The 22,612-nt window shown below is 36.4% G+C and overlaps 1 protein-coding gene across 1 annotated transcript in view; it reads left to right on the top strand.

The window, feature by feature from the left end:
• Positions 1 to 7,338: 7,338 nt before the first annotated feature.
• Acss3 (acyl-CoA synthetase short chain family member 3) overlaps positions 7,339 to 22,612 on the top strand; it is a 159,110-nt gene continuing 143,836 nt past the window's right edge. The window contains exon 1 of the mRNA XM_005337999.5: positions 7,339 to 7,767. Coding sequence (XP_005338056.2) covers positions 7,472 to 7,767 — 296 coding nt within the window. The 5' untranslated portion in view covers positions 7,339 to 7,471. The remainder of the gene's footprint in view (positions 7,768 to 22,612) is intronic.

Genomic DNA, 22,612 nt, shown 5'->3' with positions numbered 1-22,612 from the left:
CATAGTAAGTAAAGTCCTTCAATGATCTATCCACTACAATGTCTCAAATTGCATCTCTTAACCTTTCAATGTACTCCAATATCACTTGTTCCACTTTTTAATTCTTGTATATAGTAAGCCTGTTCAAATCACAAAGACCTTGCTCTTCTTGGTTCTTCTGCCCCTCTGTCTAAATTTCTTTTTCCTGGATATTCACATGAGTCTTAGTTTTAATATTACTTTCTTTAAGAAAATCACTAATTTGACCATTATTCTTCATTTTATTTTCATCAAAGCTCACATCTTCATCTAAATTAACATATTTAACATGTTACTAGTTTTTTTAAATTTTCTATATCTGCCTAATAAAATGTAAACATCATAATACCAGGTTTTTAAAAAAAGCATCTAGGGCTGGGATTGTGGCTCAGCGGTAGAGCGCCCCCTAGCATCGGCGGGGCCCGGGTTCGATCCTCAGCACCACATAAAAGTAAAGGCATTGTGTTGTGTCCATCTACACCTAAAAAATAAATATTAAAAAAGCATCTGTATTCATATGTGCTCTGTATTTGTATGTGCCTGATACAGTGTTGACATTCAATAGTTCTTTCTTAAATAAGCTACTTGAATGGATGAACATACATTGAATTAGTCACTTGGGCATATCACCAAGCAGAGTATCAGAAGAGTTTTGGAGCAAATAAGTGTCCAGAAAGGTACCCGATATCTGCTAAACTAAAAGTTTGATGGAATTCAGGACATGACCATGCCTTGTAGGCTGAATCTTTCATAGATAGAAATTCACAGAAGCAGACAGTTCAGTAATCTAATACCAGCAGTAAAATTCCAAGCACTGTGAGTCTGCTAAATTATTCCTAAATAGCATAGATGATTCTGTTAGTAAGCTAACTGCATTTGGATATTGCATTTACTCTTTTAGAAGAATAAGCATCAGTTTTCATATTATTGTTGCACATAACTTAGCCCATTTTGTGCTGGTTTTAACTTCTAAGACAGTAACTTATCCTATTATTGCAGATTTCATTCAATGAAAATGAAGAGTCGTAACTTAGCATATTGAGAATTCATACTAACTCTTTGAGTTCAACAGCTAAGCATATTAAAGGCACTGTGACTTGATTACTCTTTCTTGATTCATATTGAAAGTTGAACTTCAGCATAGACACTTTTCAAAGACAAATTTATTAATCAGGTTAGCACTCCCTAAAAATTATGAAAATGATCCATGAAAGCATATCTTTTGTTTATCTTTTAGGCAAAGACAGAGATTATTTGTTTTTCACAAAATGTATCATGTGTTGTGAAGTATCTTGGTAATAACACAATGCCACAGATTGAGTAAGTTATAAAGAAAGGAGATTTATCTGAGCCCACAGTTTGGTTCCAGATCAAGGAGCTGAATATGGTGATGGTTTTATTGCTGGCAAAATTCTGATACCATGGCAAAAGACAAGAATTCACAAGAGGCCTGGCCAAACTGGCTTTTAGAGCAGACCCACTCTTAAGATAATCCATGAACCCGTTAATTCATTAATCTATTAATCATGTAAATGAATGAACCCCCTTTTTAAATATAATATCTTAACTGGAAATTTTGAAAAGACCCTGGACTTTTAGATTAAATTTACAAAACAAACAGCCCAAATATGCTATATAAGTAGATAATTCTTCAACTATAGAACAGCTATGGGGTTCAACAGACAAAATATAAAAGCAACTCTAGTCCTCTAATCATGATGTAATTCAGAATAACAAAAGGAGAAAGGTATCCAAATAAATCACTATTCTTTTTGATTGTTTCCATTTTACCACTCTCTAGTCACCAGGATGTGGTATGGTAATTGGTTTGGAGGAGTAGAAATATTGCCAGAGAGAAACTACACAGTTAAATAAATGTTGGCCAGATTGCATTAAAACTATCCCAATAGCCAACACATAATCATTTTTTTAGTTTTGTTTTCCACAGTGCTCTGAACAAATAAATGAGACATCTGGTTCATATTATAGATAAATTAAGTCATTTATTTCTCCATATATTTTCTTCAACTTGTAACTAAATTTTGGCTGAAATCTTTGTTGTCTTTGAAGCCCAAATATTATTGCCCAATTCATTGTTACATAAGAACAGCTCTTATTTTGGTAAACTGGCTTTAAGTTTCATTTCCTAGTTTAATTTCATACCCACCCAACCTACTACCAACACACACACACACACACACACACACACACACACAAACACACACAGCTATAAAAATTGGCAGCAAAATTGGTATTTGGCAATCAGTTACACGTTATAAACAATCATTTAAGACAAAGAACATTTCTTTTCCTTTTTATCACTTATTACCGTGATAATGAGGACATTTTAATATATTTAAAATATTTAAAGTGTTACAAATGAGCTCCTTATAGAGGTTTTGCTTTGTGAATATGGAAAAAAAAGCATTATAAATACCATAATAGAATTTAGTTCTGTAGAAGAATTAAAGTGACCTATCAAGAATGTTGGTGACTTGATTAAAATATTCATAACTTTCGTTGAATTCATAACTGCATTGATGAGAATTTTTTTCTCAATGGCATATTGCCATGCAGAAGAAAAAGAAAATAAAAATAAAACAAAATCATAAAAAAATTGATTGGAGATATTCCCTAAGTTCCTCCCTTCAAATTTTTCTTGAATAGAAGGAACTGAATACTTTGCTTAACTAGAAATGTTTAGTGTTTTTTTCCCCCCAAATTAAATGAGGTTGGTGAGTGAATCTCATGTCCCAAGGGTGATCTAGAATTATCGAGTGTCTTTCCATCAATTGGAATGTTATTTGTTTTAAAATAATGTTTCATCTGTCTTTGCCTCCTTATCTTTATTGAAATTACTGTGTAGGCAAGAGAAGACAATTTCAAAATTATAGTTCCCAATTACATTCTGTGTACTATTTCATTTCAGAAACCTAAAAACTACTTTTTAAGCCGTAAAGATATCATATTTTCCAGAAACCCTCTTGCTAAATCAGAACAAATCTGCAGTGTTCCCCCAGGCTCAGATTTTAGTTCAGCATGTACCTGCTCTAGTTTTAAAGTGCTCCTTGATAAGGCTTGTACTTGGCACTTTTCAAGTTTTCATAATATCCAAGACATTAGATGTATAAAAGTCATAAACAAAAATTTTAGTAATTCGAATACTTACTTGTAGTTAGTCATTTGGGTTTTAACAAATTCTAGGTAAAAATAAGAATTGTGTGGCCAACAGACTGCATGACCAGCATGATATATAATTATTTTTAAATCATGTGCTTTTAAATGACTCCCTTTTCTCCCCTCCCCTCTCCTCCTCTCTGTTCTCTTCTCTTCTCTAAGATCAACTTGTACTAGTGGTATCTGACCCTAAAGTGGGAGAATTGATAGGTTGACCCTATCTTTTTTTCTTTTCATTCTATTCCACTCTGTTTTTCTTTCCTTTTCCAGCATCTTTTCCTTAGCATTGAATAGTCTGACTCCAAGTTTTTCCCCTTCCCTTATGATCTTTCTTGAGCAGCTTTTCATACCTTTTCATTTTTCCACTCTCCATTATCTTGCCTTTTCCACTTACTAGAATATTTGTCTCAGATAATCTTGTCAATAAATCTTTGCTGAAGGTATTTAAAACTTCATACCAAATAGCATGTTAATCAGACTTTTATTCAAATACTATGATATAAAAAAATGTGCACTTAAAAACTTGTGTTTTATCAGACTTAAATATTGAGAAGATTGTGATTACCCTGTCCTTCAAATTAATTAAAATATAATTTATCTTTTAAGAGAGTACAAACATTGTGTGCATGCTTAAATTAATTTATTTTGAAATGACTGATTGTACGATTTCAGGTATATTAATGAAGCTAAAGAGTTTGGGGTTGATTTTTTGGAGTGTTGGTTGTTCAAGGCCTTCACTGCTATCCTGAAAGGGTTTGGCATGCTACTGCCAAATACACTTTATACATATTTAAACCATGCAACAATCCTGTGGAATAAAATTATCAGCCTCAGATTACAGACCAGAAATTGCAGCACAGTAAACCTTCCAAGTCTCAAGTGTCAGTACTAAGATGTAAACTGAGACTCCCTGGCTAATGATTTTAAGCTTTTCATATGCTTAGTGGTCAATCAATAGGCTTTTTGTCTTAATTTAAAGGCCAATCCTTCACCAGGAGGCCTTGATCTGTGCTGGACAATATTTAATGTCTCATTATCTTGTTGACTGAACTACAATTTTCTAATTCATGTGCATTCTCTTGCTTACCTGAACCCTGTACTTGTTCCAACTTGTACTCCTTGCCTTTGCTGGACTATGGATTCATTCATGCTCTCCCCTTGGCCTAAAATGGGACTTATGCTAACAGTCTATTCTACACAATAACTTGAAACAAGATGGGGCTAGGATAAGGCTCAGTGGTAGAGCACTTGCCTGGCATGAGGGAGTCCCTGGGTTTTATCCCCATTACCATATTAAACAAACACAACAATACACACACACACACAAGAGCATGTGCTGACAAGTCCAGAAGAAGTGGTTTCATCAGTAACATAAGGATCTAACTTTGCTTCATACAATCTTTTGATCACTTTTCTGGCTTTTAATCCCTAACCTTCATCCTGAATATTTGGAGGAACTAGGGCCTTTAAATCCTGAAACATTACACGTTCTACAAGAGGAAATCCATTTATTTTTTTCTCCACAAACAGTTAAATTTATTCTTTCCTTTTCTTCTTTGTCTTCTTTCATTCTCTCATTTGCTTTGTTCTCTCTTGTTGGTTTTCTTTGTACTTGTGATTTTTTTTTACCATCACTACTATCTTTATGATTATCTTTCAGTTGGGTTTTTCAAATGAGGAAAATGGGTATAGGTATTCAACTTATTATAGTTTATTAAAAATTTAGAGTTATTTTTAAATAAGAAGATAATCAGTGTAGCATGAAAATAATGTCAGATTCCCAAAGTTATTCAAGAGAAGGCACAGAAAGAAAATGATATCCATGGTAAGCTAGATAAGCTAGACTCAGAAAGCCAAGGGCCCTATAATTTCTTTCATTTGTGGAGGCTAGAGAGAAAAAAGAAAAAAAAAGTGTGTGTGTGTGTGTGTGTGTGTGTGTGTGTGTGTGTGTGTGTGTTGGGGAATCTCATGAAAATAGAAGAGAGTGTAGTAGAGTATAGAGGAGGGGGTCAGGGAAGGGAAGAGGGATAGTGGGGAGGTATAGAAGGGATGAAATAGACAAATTACATATGTGCTTTTATGAATATATCAAAATGAATCCCACTATTGTGTATAATCATAAAGCACCAATAAAAATAAATAAATCAAAGACAAGTTAAAGGAGGAGAAAAGAAAGAAAATGGATTTCAATACTATGCTGGAGTGACAGGATTGGACTGGACATTTTCTGAGCCCTCCAACTGATGTGCAGATAATTAGTGTCACAGCTCACCTGTAATTCAAAGCTTCCTGATTCTGAAACTGAGCATCCACAAGGTTTGTGTTCTGAGTGTTACTTGATAGCTGCATGGGCTGGAGCAAGCTCACCTGTCTCTAAACTCTATTTGTAAACTTGGGGATTAGAATTCCCCCTTCTTGGTACTCTCATGAGAATCACAGGAATGGACATTATCTTTAAAGTGCTAAGTACAAGGTGTGCAAATACTAGAAACCAATTACTAACTGTGTGGTCCTTCCTTCACATGTTGCCCAACAGACCATAACTTACATAATGTGGGTCCTCATATATTTGTTAAATATTCATTCAACTGAAGAATACACCACTGGAATCCAATGGGGTATAATTTGTCAGTGGAACTTGTATACAAGACAGCAGGGTTAAGAGACTCGAGAATGAAGGAGTGAGCCATGAGATTAAAAGGTTTTGCATATAAGTGGTGGCAGTGTCTCTTGCCATCAGCATCAGAATTTGGGGTGGTAAAAAGGATACTGAAATGCCTTACTCCTAGTTAAAAGAAAAGAGTTGAGGTGGCTATATAAAGAAACTTTTTTTCCCTGTTTTGCATTATTTATGTCTGTTCTATTTAGACTTTATCCTCACATAGTCTCTTCCTGAAGGATCATTTGTTTACAGATTCTCAAGTTATGATCCATTCTAGGGCCAGGGGCATCTATTGTTTCTCACCTCAGATTTTGGAATATGTAGCTTTCCATTTAAAACTGTAAATATTGTCACACCGAAACAGAATATGCTTCACATGATATTAAGGGGAAAGATTGTTTCCAAATTTCATTAAGTCATGGAAAACAGCAGAGACTGAAGAATGCCAACCCCAGAAGGTAATTCACACCACCTTTCTCTTTTAATTTTCCCAGCTTCCTTTTTTTTTTTTTGTTGGATCCATTTCATCTTTTCTTAGCCTTTTTGTTTTGTTTTGTTTTCTTTGAAAGAAGCCTTTACTGAGATATAATTCACACATCATACAATTCACAGCACAATGGGTCTAGTTTGTCTAGAGTTGTGCAACCAGTCACCACCATCAAGTTCAGAACATTTCATCACCTGTCCACCTCCAAATTCCATATATATATATATATATATATTTAGTCCTCAGTAAAAAGGGCCACAGAAACTCCAAAGGAACAAAGTGGAAGGGAGGAAATGCAACCAGTCCTTTTGGCCTTCTGCTTCTAGATTCCACTGGGAGTCCAGTCAGCAGGTGTTTCCCATCCCAATAGGGTTACCTTCCCCAGCTGCCTGTCAATCACCCCTCCAGGCACTTCCCAATTTGGCTGGCGCAACCTCCTTCCACTCCTCCTACCTCAGCTGTCAGGAAATCCTGGAGCAATTGTTGCCCTGGAGTCGTTTGGTTTTTTTTTTTTTTTTTTGGTGACCAGAATTGAGCTGGATTTTCAATAAATACATAAATAAATGAGTAAATAAGAATAGTGAATCGGGGCCTTGCTGCAATGCCCAGGTTTGCTGGCTTCCGCCTTAGGAACCAGGCGATGCCACCTCCACCAACCGGGGACGCCGCGCACAACTTGCTTGTTTGAAAATTGAGATCGGGTTGGCTTCTTTGGCCTTGCCTTAGGAGTACTTGTGTGTCTAAGTCGGGAGGATGTTCTCAGACGTTTGACAGTGATTTTTTTTTCTGATAAAGTCACGGAGCTGGAAATGCAGGTGGGGGCTGGATCTCCTACGGAGGCGCAGCTCACCTCCTGCGGAGACGCAGTGACAACCCTCCCACCCCCCACCCCCGCTGGGTCCCCACTCCAGCCTGTTGCTTTCTCGGTGGCTCCAGGTCGGTTTTTCCCGGCGACTCTAGTGTGACTTCCAAACTTCTGGGCTCTGGGCTGACCTCAGAATTTCCCCCGCCTCCCTCGGGCTCCCTTCGGATCGCGGGCGGTCGCTAGCGGCCGAGTCGTTGTCCAACGGGAGCACTAGGGACCGCGGGCAGCACAGCCTGCGGGGGTGGGGGCTGCCTGGGGGGTGATGAAGCCTTCTTGGCTGCAATGTCGCAAAGTCACGGGCGCCGGGGGACTCGGGGGGACCCTGCCAGGGTCCTCTTCTGCCCGAGGAACCGGTGCGGCCCGGAGGGCTTTGGTGGCCCCCGGCGCGCGGGGCCTGGGCTGTCGGGCGCTGTCCTCCAGCAGTGGCGAGTACAAGACCCACTTCGCTGCTTCGGTGGCCGACCCGGAGAGGTTCTGGGGCAAAGCCGCTGAGCAGATCAGCTGGTACAAACCCTGGACCAAAACGCTAGAGAACAGATACACGCCTTCCACCAGTTGGTGAGTGACTTCTTGGCCAATTCCAAGTCTCCTAACTTCTTGGGCGCCCAAAGTTCTATGTCCCTGAGACTTGAACTCTGGAGTTCTATCCCGGAAAGAAAATCGAAATTTGAGATGAACTCAGACCTTCCATTTGTGTTTAATCTCAGTCTCATAGTTAGCTATCCTGCCTTTTCTGGAGGTACTCAATTATCTAATGTCAACTGAGTTTCCCATAAATGGCAGATTTACCTCTATGGCAGGGCTCTTTGTGACACTCAGGATGTTGAGGTGATTAAAACAAAGGGCTATCTCCAGGGACAGCACAAACTAGAGAGACACTATGTAAACCAAACTATGGAAGTATTACCAAGTATGCCCATACTGTGGAAAGGAATAGAGTGGGGTAAGGACTTCAATAAAAATCACAGCTGTGTAGGGTTTGGAAGGATGTCTATGTCTTCTCAAAGTTGACAAGTGAAATTATTCACATCCATGAAATGTGGCCTGCAACATTGTTGTTGCAAATGATTGTGTTGGTTGGAAAACTGGGAGAAGGGGCTAAAGAGTCAGGGTCTGGAGTGGAAAGGGATTTATGTGATGTGCCAAATATCTGGGACAAAGCCATAAGGAGCTGCAGCAAGGGGTGCACAGAAAGAAAGCAGATGTAGGACAGGTGTTGTTAGAAGTCACGGTAGGAATGAAGTTTTCTTCCTAGAGTTGTAATTATTAAGTAGTTATAAACATTATTTTTATATTACAATAAACAAGATACATTGTAGACATTGTAGGCTAGATGCCAAACTTGCTTGGATATTGAGTCTCTGAGAATTCAGTGTGACTTCTATGTGCCTAGGCCAGGAAAAATGTAGTCGCTCTCACCTGCTGTCCATTAGGAAGAGAGATTATTATGCAGTCATTTGAAAGACATTGCTCAACAGTGAGGTTGGGGAAATGACAATATCAAGTTTTCCTTTGAAGAGTAGTCAGATTAGGGAATCTGGAATTGAGTCACCAAGAGCCTGTTCTGTGTCCTCATCAGGTCTTGTCCTCTCTTGTTTGTTTGGGGAATGTTTACATGATGTTCCCTTTACAATTTCAACACCTTCCCCTTCTGTTTCCATTTTTCTTTTTACGGTAGTATTTGATTGATCCTATTCCATGTACCCAGACTGTAAACCAGGCACTAAGTATACAACAGTGAGGAAACCAGCCCTTGCTTTCTGGGAGCCATGAAAATTAAGAACATGGACTCATGGCCAGACTATCTGAGGTCTGCCTCTCATGGTTACTGTGTTTACAGGCAAGTTATTCAATCTCTCTGTGCCTCAGTTTCCTCGAATGCAAATGGCTAGCTTGAGGATTAACTGAATAAAAGATTAAGACCTTGTCTCATTTAGTCCACCCTATAAATATTAGAGGAAGAATAGCTCTCTTTGTATTCTCACACCACAATCATTTTAGGAGCAGGAAGCTCTCCTGGTGTTCCTCATATCCAAGTGTGTGGCTTCCTCACTTTGTTCTCAAGACTCAGTACATTTGTGTCTGTCATAAAGTATGATACTGTAATTATTTATTTTATGTGGCTGTTTTTACCATAAAACCAATGTGCAGAGATTCAGTAAAGAAGGCAGTGGGATAGTCTTAAGTTAAAACCCATGAGACCAAATCTAAGACAGGAGCAAAAGTCATGGAGGAAAGATGGATTTGAGTGATTTCAAGGTTAGTGGGAGTCAGCAAAGACCAGGAAAATGTAGAGAAAGTGGTAGTCTAGCAAATAGACATTGAAGACCTGGAGATTTCCTTTCTAAAAACTTTAGTTTTTTCTTCTTAAAATTTTGCTTTAAAATTTTCTAAAACTTATGTTTATAAAATATTGTCTGCAATGAGAATTTTTGTAAAGGAGTCTTTTAAGTTTTTTTTTTTTAATTAGTGTATTGCAGATCACTGACATTTGATAATACTGGATCCACATTATTTATCAGTGCAGTTTTGGAATCATGCAACCTCACCTATCTCACAGCAATGCAGAAGATCAAAGTGGATTATAATAAAACATTAAATCTGAATTTATTTCAACAGTGTTATTTATTCTTACTAATAATTTTGTTTGGCAGCTGGATGTGGTGGCACATGCCTGTAATCCCAGTGACTCAGCAGGCTGAGGCAGAAGGACCATAAGTTTGAGGTTAGCCTCAGCAACTTAGGGAGACCCTGTCTCAAAATATAAAAAATAAAAAGAACTGAGGATGAAACTCATGGTAGAGCACCTCTGAGTTCCATCCCCAGAATGGTGTTGTCATTCTTATTAAGGATTTTTTTTTCCTAGCATATTATCACTTGTCACATGATAGGTGTCCAGCACAAGAATTCCCCATTCTTCCTTCTGCACTGGAACCATACAGGCTTGAATTTAACCCAAACTTTGCCACTTACTTTGAGAAAGCTTCCATGATCTCATTGGTAAGATTAGAATATTGATAGCTTCAATTTCTAATGATCAAATAGGAACTTAGAAAATGTCTGGGACTGTGCCTGACACATTGTACTGAGTGTAAATTTATGTAGAATATGGAAGAGATATTCCCTTCAGCTAGTTTGGTTCAAGAAGTTGTTTAGGGAAATGGTAGCATTTGAACTCGACATTGAGATAGCATATAGAAAGGGAGAAAGGTGTTTGTGGGGAGTAACACAACTAAAGTGTAGTTCAGAAAGAACTGAGTGTTGTTGAAAGATAATTATAGTAGACCATTTCGTTTGCAGTGTGTTTTCTGTACTTTTTGCTTCTGGATTTCAGAAGACAGTTGTAGGATGGGTGAGAGGGCTTGGAGTGGGAGCATTTACATTGACTTCACAAGCTGCAAGGGATTAGAAAACCTACAGATAGACTTTGACCCAGATGCTGTTTCATGTTTTAAAATTAATTGGCAGTATTTAAATATTAATCTAGTTCATGGGAAATCCATTTTTTTTTCCTGTAGCAACTTTTTGTTACAGTTTTTGAGTAACAAAAAAGCTTTTGAGTTTCTCTTGAAACACATGCATGTGTGGAAGAACCTATAGGTCAGCAATAGGAAGTTATTCCTGCATGGCAGCATTTGGCTAGAACTGAGCATCTGCTGCCCCTTTTGAATGGTGCATGTGCTTATTGATAACTGTCCCTACCACCATTACATTATTTCCTGCCAGTTCTGATCATTAACTTTGGCCATTGTGAGCATTTTTATTTGCAGTGCCTACTAAGGCAGTGATGATCCATGGTGGCTCTTTGTTAAAAGGATAATGGAATAAACCTAGTATCTGAGACTAAGTTTTACCTCAGATTTCAAGATTTCTTGGGGGAAAGGGAGATAAGAGAGATCGGTTCAGAGGGCATAGCTTCTGCTGTTATCAATCAGTCCCCTGAACCCCAAGTTCAGGTAGTTTCAGAATTTTATACCCAGCATGTAAGGGGAGGGGATGAGAAGTTCACAGTCTGTAGAAGTTTACATAAAAACTTTCACTGTTCTGGGCAAGCTGACCCTTCAAGGACAGCACCTGAGAATGGGAGAGCTTTTTCTCCCCTTTCTTCCTTCCCCCTGCCAGCTGTTACCACGGAGCCCAATTGGTAACTTCTCTTATCTTAGAAATGTAGACATCTCTGTGAAGCCCCAGCTCAAGGCCAAAGGCCCTGTTTACACATTTCTACAAACTATTATACTAGATACATGTTTGTGAAGAACTAGTCAGGGGTGTCCAGGACCTGGAATGCTGACTTCTTCCCGACCAGTGGCCAAGTAAAACAGGGCAACAGGAAAATAGGAAATTATCTCCGTTGAACTCTTTTGTAGAGACACTTTTTCTGACAGTCCTAAAATCAGCCATGGTGAAGATTTCTGGAGAAGCCCAGTTAAGACTTTTCTATGAAGAAGAAGGTGCCACTATAGTACAAGAAAAAGAGAGTCATGGGAATGGATGCGACTCATTCAAAGAAGTAGGAGAGGGACAGGATATTTTAGTGTCATGGAGTATAAAAGAGAGAAGAGATACAAACTGGGAAAGTCGATAGTGGTAAGGGCTCTAGAGATGTTCTGAGGCTATCTAGGATTGAAAGAAATTCTATCTCTGTAAAAGAAACCTCTGTGACTCAGAGATCCTTGGTGATTTTTAATAAGGTGATGTCAGTGGAGCAATGAGGGCCAAAGCCAGAATAGTGCATGACAGATGGCCTAGTGGTAGGCAAAAGCATTTTATGGATTTATTTGACAGAGGCAGGAAGGCGAGACCATCTACAACATGCAGAAGTACTTGGGTCAAATAAAAGAGTTTCTTCTCCCTCCATGCTTTCTCTTCCTCCTGTTCCAGGAGTAACTTATGTTGAAAGGCAGAAGCAAAGTCTATGAAGTAGGAATGAAGGGAATTTTGTTTATTTTGAAACCTATTGCTTCATAGGACTCCCTGTCCTTGCAAGTTGACCTTTTTGGTTTCTTTTTGTTGTTCTTTTTTTTATGTACTAAAAGTTCATGGAAGAAACAGGATAGAAACATCTAAAAGATGGAATAAAGAGCTGCTGAGCAGATGCATATATTCTTGTCATATCCCGCACTGGTTCTAGTGAGCCAACTATCTAAACATTTGACTTTGCATCTGACAGGGAAGATAAGGAAACTGTTGAAAGGGATGAGAGAATTGACTTTTGTTGAACAATCTCTGAGCCTTGACCAGAGTTTCTCATGCATATTCATTATTCCATTCCCTCAGACTGCACAGTTAGGGTCATCATGGCCTTTCTACATGTGAGAGGACTAAAGCCAGTCTACATATGAGGCCACACAGCTAGATAGCAGAGGGCAGAGCTGGGTCAGTAATAATAACCCCAGGATTCTGGCTCTATGCCCAGAATCTTTCCCTACAAATACCCAACTGTTTCAGAAGCCCAGTGCCAAATCTTGAATTATTTTTAAAGTAGACTTTGGACTGAAGAATTGTTCTGTATTAAAGGAGACTAAATAGACCAGAACTACAGGCAAGAGGTAATTCTGAATTGGATATTTTCTGCTGTAATTGACATTTTTGGAACAATTAAAGAACTTGAATGGGGTTTGAGGATTAGATGGTGGTTATGTGTCAATGTTAATTTCCTGAATTTGATGATTATATTGTAGTTCTCTAGACGAATGTCCTTATTCGTAGCAATTATGAACTAAATTATTCTGGGGTTATTGGGCAAATTTCAGTAAGTAGTTTAGATGGAGCAAAGTTTTCTTGTACTTGCAGCTTTTCTGTGAGTTTGAGATTGTTTTAAAGGAAAAGAAAAATATAAATGTGGATTTTATGTAAAACCTGAACTTCAGTTCTTTGTCAAACAAGTGCTCAGCCATGTTAAACTGGTTGGGAAATTCAGTCTTTTTGATTTTTTAACTCTCTTTTTAGTAAGATTATGTGAAATTTCTTCATAGTTATCAGATTTTGTCTTTTTTCTCTTTAAAAACTGATGACATGATAGGTATTTGTCATGTGCTACTTAATGTTTTAAAGTATGTACACATTGTGAAATGACTAAATCTAATATAGACATACTTCACATTGTTATCATTTCTGCAGTGATAACACTTTATAATGACTCTCAGCATGGTTCAAGAAAAGAATATATTCACTTTTTAAAAAATTATGTTTAATTCTAGATTGAAGTGAGAGTGTTATCTAAAGATGAAACATTTGTCTCCTTTTGACACACTATAAATTAAATGAATTTATTCATAACATTGTACACAGTACAGGTATATTTAAATTTTCAAACAATCACTTCTTGTAAATATAAAAATGCTTTAAGAAGGTACATGGTTAGCAAGAAAAATCACCTGCTAGAAATAATGTCCCTCAAATAACCTCATCAAGAAAGACTGATTTAAAAAGATGGGCCTTATTTTATATTCTGAAGGTCAGCATCTTGGTGTGGGCCGCATCTAATTTTCTCAACCTGTCATGCTGCTGAGCCTTTAGGACGGAACAGAGTGAACTACAGGAATGCTGCAATTACATAAGCAGGGATGGATTGCCTGGCAAATGGCACAATCAATGAACAATGGAAATTCAATCAGCTGTGACCGATCAACTCCCAGGTGTTGGGGGAAAATCCTAACTCTTAGTGCCTCCTGCAAGGCAGCGTACTTTTCCTTTGTTCATGCCATACATTGTTAGTTGAGAAAAGAAATCCACTGGTTGAAGTTATTTGTCTCTTAAAATTTTTTTTCCCTGTACTTCCAAAAGCAATAAGTAGCAACTCTATGAAAGAGATCATTGCTTTCCATTGTAGTGTGGCATTTGTAGGTGAAATGTGGGGGGAGGCTAAGAAATCTTTGCAATAATATATATAAATGTAATAATCTCACTAAATTATAGTTTTAAGAAGTCTGTGTAAATGTGGAATTACGTGGCAGGAGAAATTATTATATTAAAGGTATTCAGTGTATTTGCTTTTGCTGACATTTTGACCCTATGAACTAAGAGACTGTGCTTAAAATGGAGAAGTTACTGTTCTTATAGTGTCTAGGAAAAAGAAAGTTTAAGAATTTTTAGTTTGAAAGAGTCCAGTTTATAATAGTGGCTGAAAACAGAAGCTCTTTCAAATATTAAGTTTGAGAGGGATAAATTTTAGTTATATGACTTTCAGATAAATAGCAAAGATTGCTACTTTAAAACATGAATAAACCTAAGTAAGAGGGGAAAAAAAGGCAACTAAAATCCTCAGGTCTTTGACTTAAGAACTAATTTCAGACAACAGGAGTACCTTCTCCTTAGGTTTTTATGTTAGAATAGTCACACTCCCCTTGTAAATCTTTCAAGATGTTTCTTCTAAATGCATGTGTCAGTGCGGTAAAAGAAATTTTGGAAGATTAAAGAAGAAAATTGAGAAGAGGAAAAAAAAAAGAGCTCTTGGTTTCTCTTGGAAGTCTGATCGATATAGCAATTTAAAAAAATTTAGTAAGATAAAATGGTAAAATTTTTCATCATCGAGGGACAGAAAATCAGTATTATTGAGCATTTGCTAAAGAACTTTATGGTAATACATGCATGGACACTTAAGAACTAAGTCTACTTTTTCTCTGATCTCACTTTATTTTCTCTCCAGACTCTTATTCTTATTTTTATAGACTTTCATTGATTTTCAATTGAATTAAACAGTATTCGAAACCACAAATGCCCTGACTGTGCCTTCCTCCTAACTCTACCCTCCTCTGAAGTTTGCCATTGTTGCCAATGGGAATTTATCTGATACCCTAACATGGGTAGGTAGGAGAAAGAGAATGAAGAATTAGTGGAAAAAACAAATGGATATCTGGCTTAAAATCTCAGCTCCATTCTTTCAACAATACCTTGCCCCCACATAATTGTAAAGCAGGGCAATGAAAAATGCAGACTTAGCTGAGTGTTCCGGTTCTTTGGGGTCTTCCACCATCATCTGTTCTCCAGAGAGCACAGGACTGGCCTTCCTTACATACACATGGTTTTTAAGGAGCTTTGGCTAATGCAACAATAGGAATGAACCTTGTCACTTCAGTGTGAAGCGCTTAGTTGTCAGAGTTCCTCTGGAAAGGGCATTGTAAAACACAGGTAGAATAGAAGCAGTTTGGACGGCTGAATGAAAATGCATAGATGACAATGTATTGGGAGTGAAAATGAGTGTTTGTTTTTGCAAGTACTGCAATTTTGCAGTTGTTACTATAGCATAATCCAACCTACCCTATTGATAGCACGGGGGAGGGGATAATAATAACTTTGTAGTTCTGTTGTAATGACTGAGAATGTTAATGTATACAGAATATGTCAGGCAAGAAATAAGAACAGTTAACCCTTAATCTCTCTATGCTAGGAGCCAGGCACAATATCAAATGCTTTAATTTGTTTAATCTATACAATAACCTTGTGAAGTAGGATCAACTTTTATTCTCTTGAATGAGTGTGGAAATGGTGGAACTGAGATCTTAAGCAACTTGCCTAAATTTACAAAACTAGTAAATAAACAGTAGATCTACAGATTGAACCAATTAGTCTGAATTTACCATCTGTGCTCTGAGTACATTATATTGTTTCTATAATATTAGTCTCAATAAACTTTAATATTTCTTTCGTTTCTTAATCCCTTTTCATTGAAACTGTTAAAAGTAGTTTGCCTTAAAAAAAAAACAAAGAATATTTACATTAAAAGAGCTTAAAAATCTGGATTTACATCTTAGAAATACTTGGTGACTATATTAGACATGGAATAATAGATTCATTTCAAAAACATAAACTCTTTGTATTATTGCGTATAACATACACAAAGGTGGGGGGAAAGTTGCTTCAAATTGGTTGACAACTACTATTTTCAAACAGTAGAAAGCAGTATCAACCTCCTTCTTAGAAATGTTCTGTTAGTTTTCTGACTTAAGGAAAAAATCTATAATGACCCTGTTATTCACAGCATGCATGTTACTTTTATGAGAACGTGGTGCTAAACAACCTAGTTAATTAATCTAATTATAAATATATGATTTTTTTCTTTCCTCTAAACTCTGAGTAAAATGGTAAGATTGGTTATATGTTTACAATCAAGAAAATGATAATCCAGTTGAGTCTTACTGTAGCATTCAATTTCTACAATGGGTTGTAACTGCATTCTCTAACTTCTGTCTGGCTGGCATATAATTGTTTAGATCACAGGACCTGGAGAGTGAAAGAAAAGACAATGAGGCTGATAGAGAATTCTAAAAATTATAATCAAGGATTTTGACTTTCCTTCTCATTTGTGCTCTGTTGTTATGTGTCTTCCATTTTCCCCTCATTTTAGAGGAAAATAAGTCTTCATTGTTATCTCAGAGCCTACTTGCACCTGTTTTCTCAAATTTATATCCTTCCAGTGTCTCTAAGAATTTTACCCTAAAATCTTACAAGGTTCTTTTCTAAAAGACAAATCAGTCTTGATTCCCGTTAAGCTAGTTTGGCAAAAAATGCTCACATTTCCAGGTTGTCTCCACTTCCACCACCTAAGCTCACATTCCATGGATACTTAACTTATCTTTTACTAGTGATTTAATAAATCACCATCTGGAAATAGGACAGTAGGGATCAGGTCTAAATTACCTTTGTTGTCTCTGCAGCAGAATGAGTGGGGCTTGTACATACTAGTTAAACTGTTTTAAATCATCACCACATGCATGTTAAACTTGTTAATCCAAATTATATGTCTGGATTCTGTATAAATTGCATTTTGATAGTACCTAAAGTATCTATCCAACCAGATCCCTAAATGATCTATATGAATCAAGGCATCTGAGCAGTTTAAAAATTCTGTTGTCTTCATGGATCGAAGCTGTAGTAAAGGGTATTTTACAATTGACATGAGTTTCTATCTACTGGGACAAAGATTCCCCACTGTAGGGAGGGAAACGCCTCTCTTGTGTGCTATAGATTGAGTACCGATGTGAATGTGGGTTATAAACAGGAAAAGTGTCTCCTGGCACATTAGACTTCAAGCATTTCAGATTTAAGAGTTGGATTAATGTTATGTTATCATATTATCATTGCTTTGTGGATTCACTAAACAAAAATTACATATTGCCAGAACAAATCAATTCAAACCTATTATAGCATATAGGTTTGAATTGATTTGTTCTGTCATATCATTTAAAATTGATAACAATTAGATAATGTAAAAATAAAATCATTATTTCCTCTTAGAACACATTTACATTTTTCCCAAAAATTCTGATAAAATCTTAATATTTATGTTACTTGAAATAAAAATTACCTTAATCTGTTCAATGCTTACATTTTATAAAGATGTGAGACTGATTTTTATAATTTTTATTACAATATAATAAACATAATATATACTATATCCACTATAAACATCTCATTATTTTACCTGAATATTTCAAGAGATGTTTGAAATCTGATCTATAGTTAAAGACTTTTTAGTTCTAATCTGATAAGGTTTAAATTTGCTTTACTTCATTTATAAAAGGATTAATTTTTAATTTTATAATTGATAAAAATAACTAATAAGATTTTACATTTCTCATTAAATATATAATTATTTTAAAGGTCATTTTTGCTGGAAATATTAGTGTTCTTCAATCAAAATATCTTAAATTCTAAAGGATGATTTTATTATATATGTGTGAATTTCTGTGAGTGTTTATGGATGTTTGTATGTGTGTGTTAAAGTTTTATAGGATACAAACTACACTGTTTTGCTAATCAGAACAACAATAATATCTCTTTCTGTAGTTCTTTAACTTCCTGAGAATATATGTTCTTAAAGAAAAATTTAGGGAAGATTAAGTAACTTAATAATGTTCACTTAGTATGCAAATGCAGACCTAGGATGAAAAACCAGACACGTTAGACTCTGGAGTGTATTGGGTTCTCATTATGTCATATTTTCTCTGTAATTAATCCTATTTTATATTTACTATACTAGTTTACAACTTTCAAAACAAGCCAGGTACACCTGCCCATATGTGCTTGTTAGCTTGTTGTATTTATGAAAGTGGTTTTTGCCCTGTGGCTGGAGAACTTACTCATTTATTAACTTGTTTGTTTCCTTCATTCATACTCCTTCCTTCTTGGTCTTGTTCATTTATCAAACATTTGTTGAATGCTCTCTGTGAGCTGGGCAAGTCCAGATAGAGTATAATTTTGAAAAACAATGTCTCTTGTTTAATTGTATAATAAGATAGCTTTCATTTCCCGGTTTAATAAGAGCAGTCACAGGAGATAGAACTGTCTAATTAGTTTGTAAAAATATGGGTAACAAAGTCTGTTTTGTTTTATAATCAACTCTACTCTGAATTACCTTTCACTGTTGAAGTGTGAATAACAAGAACACACGGCTTCTATTCTGGTGAACAGTGGCCATTTTCCAACTAATGAATCCTTTAATAGATAAAAAAAAAAAAATAAACTAATTTGAATTTTATCCCTCTGTGGAGCCTCTCATTTTTTAGGTGGAAGTGCTAACAAGCAGGAAGGTGAAGAAAAGACAAGTAGCAAAAAAGAGACTAAAGGGGAAATAATGGGCTTGGTTAGCACCAGCCAGATAATGAGCTCTTGGATAATTAAGTGGACTCCACTGTATTCACGTTTCAGATTGTCCATGTGTTAATGGAAAATGTTTCATCTGTGAATGTAGTGTGTAGCCAATGGGGGAATTACCAAAGAGGTAGCTTGTGATAGTGTTCTCTGATAATTTTGAGGATCAGGTTGGGAAAAAAACCCAGCAAATTATATCTATTTGACATAATATTTTGTTCAAGTGGTTAGTGTAGTGTGATTTATCTTTGTAAATGTATCTATGTTATGTCTGTGTCTGTGTGTGTGAGGTTATTTTGGTGAGAGGTGGAGGGGCAGATAGGAAAATAGAAAAGATGTTATATATTTTAATTTTCAAAGAGGAGGATTCTTTTTTAAGTTGTAGATGGACACAATACCTTTATTTTGTTTATTTATTTTTCATGTGGTGCTGAGGTTCAAACCCAGTGCCTCACACGTGTGAGGCAAGTGCTGTACTGCTGAGCCACAACCCCAGCCCTGAGAGGAGAATTTTTATAGATACAAGGCCTAGGTTGTAACATGTAGGTTTGAATTTATTTGTTCTGGCATTTCTTTATGCAGAAATAATCCTGATTGAAATTTTGGTTTATACCTCTTTTTTCAGCTATAAAATTAGTACAGTTTTAAGTTTTAACAGATAAATTCAAGAAAGAAAAAAAAGTGAAAAATCAGCTGTGCTTTAATATCTAAAACAGGATTGTAGTATATCTCTTGGTATATTATAGTTCCATTCAATCTTTTTTACTTCTTAACTTTTTATTTTGAAATAATTATCAACTCAAAAGAGTTATTAAAAAAATACAGAACAGTCACTTGTATCTATCACTTAGCTTCCCCCAGTGGTAACTTTTTACATAACCATAGCATATTATCAAAACCCAAATTAATATTGGGTTGATACAGTTAACTCAATTTTATAGACCTAGTTCAGCTTTTCCTATTTACATTTAAAAATTTTTCTATCTACTATCTACATCTGTTTGCCATTCTGTTGGATAGTCTAGGTCTCTCCTTTTGTTCTCACCGAAAACTGGATTATACTGTTCATATTACTTGATAGCTCATTTTTCTACTTGTACTAAGTTGCAAGTTTCCATTTGTCTATGCCTTGATTTTTAATACATAATATTTTAGCATACTGGGTGAATTATTTCACAGCCTCTTTGTCTTGACATTGAGATGGTTTCTCTTTATTTGCTATTGTGGACAGGAAGATATGCTTCATCTTTGGACATGACATCTCAAAGGAAACCCTCTTTATCTGTGTGTGTCTCTGTGAGTGTATATGTATGTGGTACATTCATGTATTTCTTTCTTGACTTTTTCCTTTTAAATTCTCAGAAGATTTCTGTATCAAAAGGTAATTATATACATTTTGATATATATTATTAAAGTGTTCTCCAAAAACTTAGTAAATCTTGTGAATAAATTCTCACCATCTTTTTCCTTATAAAAAGTTTAAAGATTCAATAGAAACAACTTAGAGGACACTCAACATTGAGTTTTATAAAATCTTAACATTCTGTCACATTTGCCTAGATCTTTTTATTATAAGTAATAAAACATAACAGACACTGATGCTCCCTGTGTATCTCTCCCAGGTCCATAGTCTTTCTAGAAACAATCACAGGCTAATTTATAAGGCTCGATGGAAAGAAAAAGTGCTTGGACATTCAAAAATGATTGAATGTATTCCTCATCTTTAATAAGAGCATGTATTCAGCACCCCTCTGTGGACATCTGTAAGTGTTGAGCAGAATGAGTTAGTGCAGGTAGTGTCTGTCTTCTGGGAGTCTCCAGTAGAGAGGAGAGTTTCATCAGAACATTGCAGTGTGTCATTCTGCATGAGTTATAACCTTATAGAATAAGGAATGGATGGCTCGGATGAAGGTGGAATATAAAACAAGGAAAAAATGTGCAGTCCTACTAAAATTCTCATTCATTTCAGTTTTTATCTCTATCTCCCTTCTCTTCCTCCCATTTCTCCTTAACTCGAATATGGTAATACCATGTAAAGATGTTGGGTTCATCCTCCTCTACCTCATGTTGCCACTGCCATTTCTTCTTCTTCTTCTTCCTGCCCCCTTTCCTGTTTCTTTCTTCATATTTAGGATTAAATTTGAGAGGAATATTCAAGTAATAGTAGTACACATTAGAGGGAACACTCTCCCTTTTGCCTCTCCTGGGTCTCTGGATAATTCTGAGTTTCTCTGGTGCTACTTGCTGAGGCACCTGGAGACAACCTGGATCATAGGTCTGGTTTTCTAGGAACTGATCTACACAGGGCTGATTTATTTCTTTTCTTTTTCAAAGTATTTATTTATGATTCTAATTCATTATACATGACAGCAGAATGTTCTTTGATTCATTGTACACAAATGTAGCACAATTTTTGACTTCTCTGGTTGTACCCAAAGTAGGGTCACACCATTTGTGCAATCATACATGTAGCTAGGGTAATTGGAGAGAGGGGAAGGGAGAGGGGGTATGGATGTAGGAAACATGGTGGAATGAGGTGGGCTGATTTATTTCTGCATTGTGTAATGGGGACCTTGGTTCCCAAGAGTATATTAAGTGTTATGAAAAGGTTGAATGCTGAAATTTGTGTTCCCTTAAAAAATGTACTACACATTTATGTTTATTTAACATTATTTTCAATTTTAATAAACTTATGTTTTGATCTTATCTCTTACTTCTGGCACTCAATTAAGTTAATTCTATCTTTTCCTTCTTTTCGTAGTAAACTAAATACTATTTCCTTTTACTTCAGTTCTCTGTTTTTCCTGCCTTTTTGTCAGGAACACAAATAAAACAAGGTAAAATGGTGTCCTCACGTTCTTCTTTGAATTTATTGTCAGGCATGACTCATAACCCGAGAATCTTTAAGATATCCATTCATGCCTTTTCTCTTCATTGACAGTGGATTCAGTTCAAATAACAGGTATTGATTTCCTGAAAGCCTTTCTTTCTATTCTTTTTTCCTGCTGGCTGCATTTCTCACCCTTGGCAAGGCTCTCAGTTTTAACCTGAGATGACCTGGCTGAGGTGCAGATGTCTGGTCTGTCCTTTCATGTGAGTGGGGCAGTCTGTGGCTAGAGCTGGTAGATGTGTTCTGAGTATACATACCCATGCTGGAAGGATCCATAGGACTACAGAATCTTTCTTTGCATTACTTTCTCTGTTAAAATAATTGTCTGTCCTACAAAGAGATGTGCTTTCCAAATACTTTTACTAAAACAACGTCCCTCGTGGTTAAACTAACATACAGTTATTATGCTGCTTTAAGTAAGCAATTACTCAATTTGGAGGGTTTCCTGGAACAGTCACTTGACACTGCCCAAAGCCAAGTGTCTGCAATTTAGATGGGGTGTCACTGTGTGAATCAAGCAACATGATGCCCTCTTAAAAGTGCTTAAAGCCTTCTCTGTTTGTGTGCAATAGTAGTCTTTTGAGCTAGTCATTGTTTTTGCCGTGTCCATGGACAGATTGCCTCAGAGACTCTTTTTCTTATTTGTGTTAATGTGTCAGAAGACTACTACCTCATTTACCAGTCATTCACACGTGTGGACTTTTACTTAAAAATAATTGTTGAACATTATTATTGAGCATTTATTGTGTGCCATTAATGAGTTATTGTATGGTCTCTGCCCACAGGAAGCAGAGATTCTAGAAGGACACAGAGATTGCTCAGAAAGGCACACAGGGGTTGAATACTGGCAATACACCCATCACATCCTCCTTGGAATTAGAAAACACTGTTATTGTTTATAATTCTGGCATATTATTTGAC

This window comes from Ictidomys tridecemlineatus, chromosome 6 (assembly GCF_052094955.1).
Source record: "Ictidomys tridecemlineatus isolate mIctTri1 chromosome 6, mIctTri1.hap1, whole genome shotgun sequence".
In the NCBI taxonomy this organism is placed as follows: Eukaryota; Metazoa; Chordata; class Mammalia; order Rodentia; family Sciuridae; genus Ictidomys; species Ictidomys tridecemlineatus.
The sequence above is the reverse complement of the archived record's forward strand: the minus strand, read 5'-3'. Positions and strand labels throughout refer to the sequence as shown.